At 46.4% G+C, this 9,590-nt stretch overlaps 1 protein-coding gene across 1 annotated transcript in view; it reads right to left on the reverse strand.

Moving 5' to 3' along the window:
- The window catches only part of LOC106804751 (tetraspanin-33-like), a 57,255-nt gene that overhangs the window by 26,483 nt on the left and 21,182 nt on the right, over positions 1-9,590 (reverse strand). Inside the window, exon 2 of the mRNA XM_014806077.1 lies at positions 1,072-1,264. Coding sequence (XP_014661563.1) covers positions 1,072-1,257 — 186 coding nt within the window. The 5' untranslated portion in view covers positions 1,258-1,264. The remainder of the gene's footprint in view (positions 1-1,071; positions 1,265-9,590) is intronic.

Raw genomic sequence — 9,590 nt, forward strand, 5'->3', positions numbered from 1 at the left:
TTATTATTACTTACGTTACGTACGTACGTACGTACGTACGTACGTACGTACGTACTACTATATATATATATATATATATATATAGTCGTGTGTGTGTGTGTGTGTGTGTGTGTGTGTGTGTGTGTGTGTGTGTGTGTGTGTGTGTGTGTGTGTGTGTGTGTGTGTGTGTGCGCGCGTGTATGTCTTTGTGTGTGATATGAATATCACGCTCCTGGATTAGGCCATCTATTTGTAGCCGCATCTGAAAGGGCAATGCGATATATGTCGCATTTATCCCTGTACTAGGATGAGGTGGAGCGGAGGATGCATGAGGTACCTCCGATATTCGCGCATATAGTCTGCACGTGGATTTTGGATAGAGCTCCGTCGCATTTTGTAACGATTCGTCGACTTTATGTCAAATGTTACGCGTTCTTAAAAACACTGCCTAGGGGGAGGAGGGGGGGGGGTGCTATTATTGATGCGGCTACTACTGCCTCTGCAACATCTACTGCTAGCATGATACAACTACTGCTGTTGACACAATTACTGCTACTGTAACAGCTATTGTCGTCGCTACTGCGAGTGCGTATTCTATACTACTCAGGGACTGCGTTTGCTACTGCTATATTATTATTCTCACTAACACTGAGTAATGGATGTTGCTGCTACCATCAGTATAATTCCCGATGACGTATGAGTAAAAGCAGTGTATAAAGAAGAAACAGTAATCCGTCAGGACTTGTGTATTTGCCGAAACGCCAACCTAAATCAACATACATGGATGCGTAAACGAAAATTGGGCACCATAGTTCTCTAGTTCTGCCTACATCGACACTCGAGTTTCCACTCACTTTCTATTTCGCATACTATTACGAATCTTACACCATACGTACTGTAGTAGTATTACATACGCCGACAAATTAAAATCTACACATCTCTTATCACCGAGTGATGAGATGTGTTCGAGTTGTCTGATGACAAACGCGCATCGATATGGATCGTAAATGGGACCATGGGTTTCTTGCCATCGAGCGCGCAAAAAGTTTCACTTTCGTGTTTAGTCCTGACAACGCATCGCTCGCTACTCACCAAGAATATGAAGTTGCTGAAGAACATGAAGTATTTGATGATGAGCGATACGTATGTTTTCTTCTTCGTCTCCTTCCTATCCATTATCTTCTTCTTGGAAGGATGCCGATGGTGCCGCTGCGAGGATGACTTCCCGTCGTCCCGCGCGCCATTCTCTTCCTGTTTCTCGACGTCCGGCTGTTTCATCGTCACTCTGTAATAAAGTGCAAGTAGCCGTTGGTTACGCACCGGCGTCATTGCGCAGCAGCAGCATCACGCCATGCAATCACCGGGGATATAACCGGAGCAGTTTCACCGCCAGAATCTCTTCGTGATGCTGAAACCCTGAAGTCTTACATCGGGAAGAGGAATGTCATTATGACTCGGCAGGCATGCGCGTGCTGACGTCACTGACTGCATCAGTCGTCGATGTGACCGCTGCCGCGCATGGCTGCCGCCAAATCTAGCTATGACGTAAGCGCGCAGCCGAGGATCCGGGAAGCGCTCGCTCACGAGAAAGCAGGAGAGCGAGGACGAGAGACTGCGAAAGAGAGAGAAGCCAAGGATAGAAGACGAGAGACTGGGAGAGAGAAGCTAGAGATAGAGGACGAGTAACCGGGAGAGAGGAGCTAGAGATAGAGGACGAGTAACCGGGAGAGAGGAGCTAGAGATAGAGGACGAGAGACTGGGAGAGAGAAGCTAGAGATAGAGGACGAGCAACTGGGAGAGAGAGGAAAGCTAGAGGTATAGCACGAGAGACTGGAAGACAAATAGATAAGCTAGAGATTGAGGATAAGACACTGTGAGCGGGTAAGAAGGTAGATATAGAGGATGAGACACTGGGAGAAAGTGAGAAGCTAGGGATAAAGGGCCTAAGACTGGGAGAGAGAGAGAAAGCTAGAGGTAGAGGACGAGAGACGGAGAGAGAGAGAGAGAGAGAGAGAGAGAAGCTAGAGATTGAGGACAAATGACTGGAAGAGAGAAGTTAGAGACAGAGGATGAGACACTCTTAGAGAGAGAGAGAGAGAGAGAGAGAGAGAGAGAGAGAGAGAGAGAGAGAGAGAGAGAGAGAAGAAGAAGAGAGAGTGAGTGTGTGTGTGTGTGTGTGTGTGTGTGTGTGTGTGTGTGTGTGTGTGTGTGTGTGTGTGTGTGTGTGTGTTGTGTGTGTGTTTGTGTGAGAGAGAGTAAGAAACAGCAGTAGAGGGATATATGGTAAAGGTGAAGTAGAGCGGAAGGAAGAAAGCGAGAAAGAAAGAAAGAGAGAAAAGCGGCGCGCGCTGAAGAGAGAAAGAGAGAACGAAAAGGCGTGCGCGCGAGAGTGACAACAGAGAGAGAGAGAGAAAGGGGGAGAGGGGAGAGAGAAGAGAGCGACAGAGAAAAGAGAGAGAGAGAGAGAGAGCGAGAGTGTACAGATAATAGGGCTAGATAGATTAGATAGAGAGAGAGAGAAGAGAGAGGAGAGATAGAGAGAGAGATGAGAGATAGATAGATAGTAGATATGATAGATAGATATGATAGTAGTTTTTAAGATATGATAGATAGCATAGATAGAATGACAGAGAGCAGAGAGAAAAGAGAGAGAGAGAGAGAGAAAGAGAGAGAGATGAGAGAGAGAGATACAGAAAGACAGGAGAAGGAAGGGCGAGATAGAGAGAGAGAGAGAGAGCAGAGAGAGATTTACGGAAGAGAAACATAGGTGAGGAGAGAGAGAGAGCGTCCACAGAGAGAGAGAGAGCAGAGAGAGGAGAGCAGTGAGGCAGGTAATAAGTCGTCATTCTGGCTTGCCAAAGTCGGTAATCACGGACGAGCCACGGCGCATAGTCATTGTGAGTGAGCTGGCCATCGTCGCGGAGCATTGCCACGAGAGTCGACTGCGACACCGAACAACTGTCGCAGTCGGAGTTAACGATACTCTTGCAAGCCATGACAGTCGACTACTGCCGTCTCGTACACGACACTCACACTCTCCCAGCGATCGCGACGCAGCGCACGCAGCGACGCACAGCGCATGCGTAGTCGATCAAGATCTCGGCTGCGCTTCTGTCTCCTACCATTATCGATGTCTCTCTCGTCCTGCTTTGAATGACGAAACGGATACTCTCAGTCATTTATATGCCATCTCGAGCCTCCTCGTAGCTGTGCGTACAATCTGCGCTTTACTTACTCCTCATCGTCGTAAGCGAGATACTCTCTCGTAATCATCCTGCCTTATGCTACTATTGTATTCTCTCGCAGACTGCTAGATTCTCGTCTCACACACTAGCATCTCTGTCATTCTAGTCTACTGCTGATCTCACTAAAACATCATATCGCTGAGAAGCTTATGCTGGGTCTATCTCAAACAACCGCCTCTGACTGTGACTAGTATACTGAGATCTATCGTGCAGCGCGCACGGCTCTTACCTCGCACTTCTGCATCCCTCTTCTTCATCTCTCGGCTCCGATGATCACACAGACCGGATCACGCACGGACAGGAGTCGATAAGCAATATAACAGCTGCAAATGCTGGCTCTCTTAATCATCTCCACCTCACCGTTTCCCTACTCGGTCTTTCAGCTAGCCTGTTCTGAGTGTTCATCGTCGCGCGAGTCGTCCGCCCGCACCAGCGACTGCGCTGTAGCTTCCATGTGATATCTCCCCAGTAGCGATCATAAACCCAACTCTATAAGAATTCGCAGCTCCTCACAAGTGCCGGCCTCGTGTTCTCTCTTTTTCTCTTTAACTCCCTCTCTTCTCTCTCTTTTTTCCCTTCTACTCTTCTCTCTCCTCTTTCTATCTTCCTATCGCTGCGTTATCTTGTAATTATGTATTCTCTTTCTTACTTCGTTCTCTTTCTTTCTCTCTTCTTTTTATTTTCATTTTATTTTTTCTTTCTTAGAGTTCTTCTTGATCTTTTTTTTTTTTTTTTTTTATTGAGTTTTCTTATTTTTTTCTTTTTTTTTCTTCTTTTTCTTATTTTTTTTTTTTTATTTTTTTTTTTTTTCTTTCTTTTTATTTTTTTTTTTTTTTTTTTTTTTTTTTTTCTTTTTCTTTATATGTCTTTTATTCTATTTTTTTTTTTATTTTTTTTTTTTCTTTTTCTCTACTCTTATTTTTTTAATTTCTTTTTTTCTATATTCTAATCTCTCTTTAACAATTATGCCCTTACAACTACACAAGCAGGTCGCGTGTGTGCTGCTGAGCATATCACTCGCTCTGCTCGGTCACAGCACACGAGCCGACACGATGAGAGCCAGCATCGACGAGCACACGACGAGTCGCAACACAATCTTTAATGCCGAGCCACTGGCACTACACACTAACCACACGCACTACGACCGCACGAGCGAAACCGAGAGCACCGACGACAGGTGCATATGAGAAACATGTAAATAAGAACCGTCGAGAGCGCTTAACATAAAACCTAAAACGGCAGTTCGCATGGCCGTTATGAACCTGTTAAACCTATATCATGAGCAGTTAATGGTGGGGAGGAGTGCGCTGATATTGCGGGAAGGGCGACGTGCGTAATTAGACTCACCACGATTGTGCTGGAGAATGGTGAGCATGTGCAAAAACTCAAATGGCTCACAAAGCTGACGTTGCTACTCGCATCTCTACGTTTCACCTTAATCATAACTCGGTCTCTCTCGTCTCGTCTCTCTCTCTCGCGTAAGCTCAGAGGATGCGAAGATCTCTTCCTCTCTCTCTTCCTGAGCTATAGAGGGTGCGTGATAACAACGGTCTCCCAGGGTCGCTCGCTAGAATACTTGCACATGTAAAACTCGTATCCCCGCGTGCGAAAGATTCATTTGCTCCGTCAACTTACTGCGATTGTAAGAAGTTACTATCGAACCTATGGTAACTGTGGGCGATGCAAAGTTAGAAAGAGCAGCCACATCCCGGACCACACACCTGCTACGCCCGCAACACGGCCACTATCGACCTCTTCTGCAACCTCTGCCCCAGGTCACCCGCAATCTTTCAAATTTGTCGCCCCGCCGCACCTTCCCGCACGCATTCGTCTCCTATCTATTGGTCTTTCCAGTTCTCGGTTCTCTCCTCTCAACATTTCTCCTCTCTCCCTTTCTTCCCTCCGCTCTCTCTCTCTCGCCCCCTCTTCCTCTAAATCCTCTCACTCTCATCCCTGTCCTACGTCCCTGACTCTCTACTGCCTACTAGGCACCATAAGCACGCGCGCCACGGCCACACTGCCACCCGGTTATAAACCGTCTCCTCTCTCGTACACGTCTCTCTACCTATCGCGCCAACTCTCGGCTTTATCACATTCTTCTCTCTCTTCTGCCAACTCTCTCTCCCTGGCTCTCTCTTCTCTTAAGCTACTCTTCCCGGATTTCTCAACCTGCCCTTCCATTCGCACCTGCCACACACACTTCCACCATCCCATTCTGTTACATCCTTACGTCTCCTTACTCACCCTCCAATCCTACTCTAGCCCTTCCTCTGCTGCTCGCTCCCACTTCACATATCAGCACTCCGCCTTCTCTCTTACCTCTCTTATTCATCTTATTTCCTGTCTTCTCCCCCCCCAGCTCCCAACATACCCGTCTACCCCCTCGCTTGCCCTGTCTTACGATACTACGACACTTAACCCTAACCGTAACCATGAATAAATTTCTTCTCTTACAATTCACTCATCCCTCCTCACGCCCACACATATCCACAGGAGCGAGATTAACACAATACGACCACCAGCATCAATACCTAAATCTCTTCATCCAGACTCAATGTTCTAGAGAGACGTACACCACGGATCACTATCTTCACCTGACAGACACCCGTCCTCGCCCCTCCCACGCCCCGCCTCCTTCTTTCTCAGTATCCTCCCCCCGCCACTTCCCTCACCCTCCCCCTCCTTTTATCCTACCCCTACGCACACATATACACCTAACGACCTACCTTCAACCCTATTTAATGTTGCTGGTCTGCTGCTAAACAGGCATAAACTACTAACATGTTCAAAATATCAAATTTCTAGATAACATTTAAAATATGTATCTAAGAATTAGAAATTAGTGAAACTCTGGTAAGTGTCTCAGGAGTGAACAGAGAAACTATGGGGCCAATTTTCGTTCTTACCGCATCCCCCATGATTGCTGAGTCTGTAGCGACGCACCGTCTAACGACGCAAGCGAATACCACCAATCCGACGGGACTGCACGACCACTCGCAGCTGTCTCTACTGCAGTATACACTGGACGCTTTATCCTCCATAGTCATCGGGGAATATACCATGCGACTAGCATGCAAGCACGACTATATAACAGTCGCCACAATTATTAACTCGATTTATGAAGGCACAAAGTAAATACACTAACACATAACAGCGCACGGGAGCAGTCGATCCAATAATCTGCTCTAGTATACTGCCCAGGATATAACTCAGATTACGGGGATAGACATGATACAGGGATACAAAACTATCTTCCGGAATAAAGCCCGACGTAACACAATAAGAAGAGCTTTGTTTTTGTGATGGTCAATGTCTGCACGGAGTATATCCACGTACACTATCCTGCGTCGGCTGCGACAGCCTTGAAAAGCACATAAGTCTGAGGCGGTATAGACAAATTACGTAGCGCAGGATGAAGCAGAGTGATTCAGGAGAGCAGTGAGTTAACGGCCGGCATCGACTTGAATAACTGCAGCTCGACCTCATGTCCAAACGTCGCGGGACATATGTCTGCCGAAACGTCCACACTTACCTTCCATCCGCATCACATGTTTAGCGCCCTTGGCCCTTTTAATAACCCGGCTTACAAGACACACTCATGGCTGACAATAATCGACGAATCGTTACTCAGCGAAAATGCGACACGGCTGGCTCCCGCAATGAGCGCAAGGCCCTTGCAGATATTAATACATGTGCAAGAAAACTTCCATAACTTTGCCTGCCGAGTGGACCATTATAATATGCGTCGAATATCCGGAGGTAACTTTCAATCCTCCTAAATTGCAATATCAGCCACTCCAAAGTGTGCTCCGCACCACGCCCGTGTACGATCTTTGATCATAAGTAACTAGGGGTGATGAATTATGGCTAGCATGCGAACATAAAAGTCTTTTTTCTAATCGCATTTGCTCCCTTGCTCAAGACGTGCCAGGCCGATAACACAATAAAGGAGACGGCCAAGAATCCAGGAGCGGTGATATTTCAATTGCAAAAAAATCTAAGTTTCTGCCGCGCACGATCAACACGACACACGACGTATTAGCCCAATAATCTAGATTAATTTGTATATTACTTATAACGACAATGCCAAATATAGGTTGGTTTACACATTAGTGCATCACAAGAGCCACACATAACTCTATGAGAGACCACGTATCAGAAATATTTTAAACTAATTAAGAACAAAGAAGCAATCGGAGATAGCAAACCTCCGCCCACAGCGTTTTTTTGACATTGATATTTGAATGTGCACCCAGCACAACGCAATCTTCCCCACAAAAAGGCGGAACAAACCTAGATCCAGAAGCTTGTGTCACCACCAAAATAATCTAATCGATTGGTTCTTCCCCACGACCAATCCGTCAGTTCATCACAAAAATTCCGTCGCGTAAATTTTGAGATATCCGACTTGACAGACAAACCAACAAAACTAACAGGCGGAAAACATAACGGGCTCCCCTTGGCCGAGGTGTTATACAGTCGCGTCTTCTCTGTATATATTTTCGTCACCGCGCACACGTAGTCACAGCGAACCTTCAGGCTATCCATTCGTTCTCCTCCCTCTCTCACTACCAACCCACTACCCCCTCCCTCTTTCTTTTCTCCTCTCGCTCCCTGGCTGTTTCTCCCCGCGCGTCCCTTTCCTCCCTGGATTTCTTCTGTCTCTTCTCTATTTCTGTCTTTGCCGTTCTGTATCTGCCTCTGTCTTTATCTCTATGTCTGGCATTGTCTGCTGTTTCACTTTCGCCGTCTTCAGTGTTGCCTCTGTCTCTATCTCTGTCCCTGCCTGCCGTCTCTTGTCTCTATCTGCTCTCATATGTCTCTTCTCTTCGAAATCTACATTTTTACTACGGGTTATACTGTATCAATCTTTACAAACGTGACATTTGGTATAAAATTAGGAGTGAATAATAAATAATGATATATCTATTATTTCTCACTCCTGATAAAATATCCTATGCTTCCAATGCCCCGTTTAATGCGGCAAGTGACGTCGTGCAATGCTAGCACACACTGCCTTTCGCTGATTCTCAACGTATATCAGCCAGCCAGCACCTTCTACGGCCGATGCCCGCAAGACTCATCTCCAGAAATGCGCCTTCTGATCAACCCAATATTGAAAACCAACTGACGGATAGTGCATTTTCAAAGTGGACGACGCGGCGTGGTGGTAGATTCGAGTCCATCAATCTGTGCTCTCTTATCCACATATACACGCTCATATACAGCATGACCAGGTTGTGTGTGTGTGTGTGTGGGTGTGTGTGTGTGTGGTGTGGTGTGTGATGTGTTGTGGTGTGCGTCGCGTGCGGCGTGCGTGCGTGCGTGCGTGCGTGTGTGTGTGTGTTGTGTGTGTGTGTTGTGGACTGTGTGTGCGCGCGCATGTGCGCGTGTAGTGTGTGTGAGTGAAGGCGAGGTGAGGGGTGTAATGCTATATTAACGCATGGAGCGATCGACCCAATTTTCGTTAGCACGTGGGCGGCTTTATAGACGCGAACAAAGAACTTCACAGCCGATTCTTTTGCCCACTGATTTGCGCAAACAGTGCAAAAGTGCAAAAATGCAGGCATACAACGCGCGGTTCCAGTGGCGAAAACGTTCAAAAAGATCAGTGTGCGCATGTGTCAGGCGGCCCCTATGTAAACGAAAGGCAAGGCCAAGCGACAGAACAATGTCATCACTGGTTCAGTTGCACACCGCCTGGCGATGCATTGTTAAGTTTTCAAGACATTGCCCACTTGGACTTCATATCCAACCAACATTCTTCTCCACATTCAGCACTATGCTAGGCTAGCCAACGGCCAATTTGTTAAATCCGAAAGGCGTAAATCAAAGTAGTAATCTGCTCAGCCATTACTTTTACGGCATTTTGCTCTGATTTTTAAACCGCCCATAAGATGTCAAACGGTTGCTTAGAAGGTAAGGAAATCACGAAAGAAGTGCCCGGCAGTTTCATGAGCCCCTTCATAGTTTCATCATAGCCGAAGGATCTATACATTTCGAAATGGAGTCGACAAACAATATTAGCATTTGTTTAGCTATTCACAAGCCGCAGATTAAAAATATACTGGCATTAGAGACTAGTGAAGGACGTACATAAAATAAATTATCCATAGAGCCCGCGATCCATTCAAAACACTCCAGTTATGGCATGCATGGAGAGACCACTAAAATTAGCAACCATTCAAAGGCAAACGGCAGAAAAATACTGAAATCAAGAAGCCATATCACGAACCGCGGAGAGATATGCTGAAATCTCGTCCATTCAGAAACTCTTCATACTACCGTAGCAAGAGAGAACGGATTTTCAACGCGTGCTAGCACATAGCAATAGCAATAGGCAATCAATGAAAATGGCGACATCCG

Source organism: Priapulus caudatus, unplaced genomic scaffold, assembly GCF_000485595.1.
Source record: "Priapulus caudatus unplaced genomic scaffold, Priapulus_caudatus-5.0.1 Scaffold5, whole genome shotgun sequence".
Taxonomy (NCBI): Eukaryota; Metazoa; Priapulida; class Priapulimorpha; order Priapulimorphida; family Priapulidae; genus Priapulus; species Priapulus caudatus.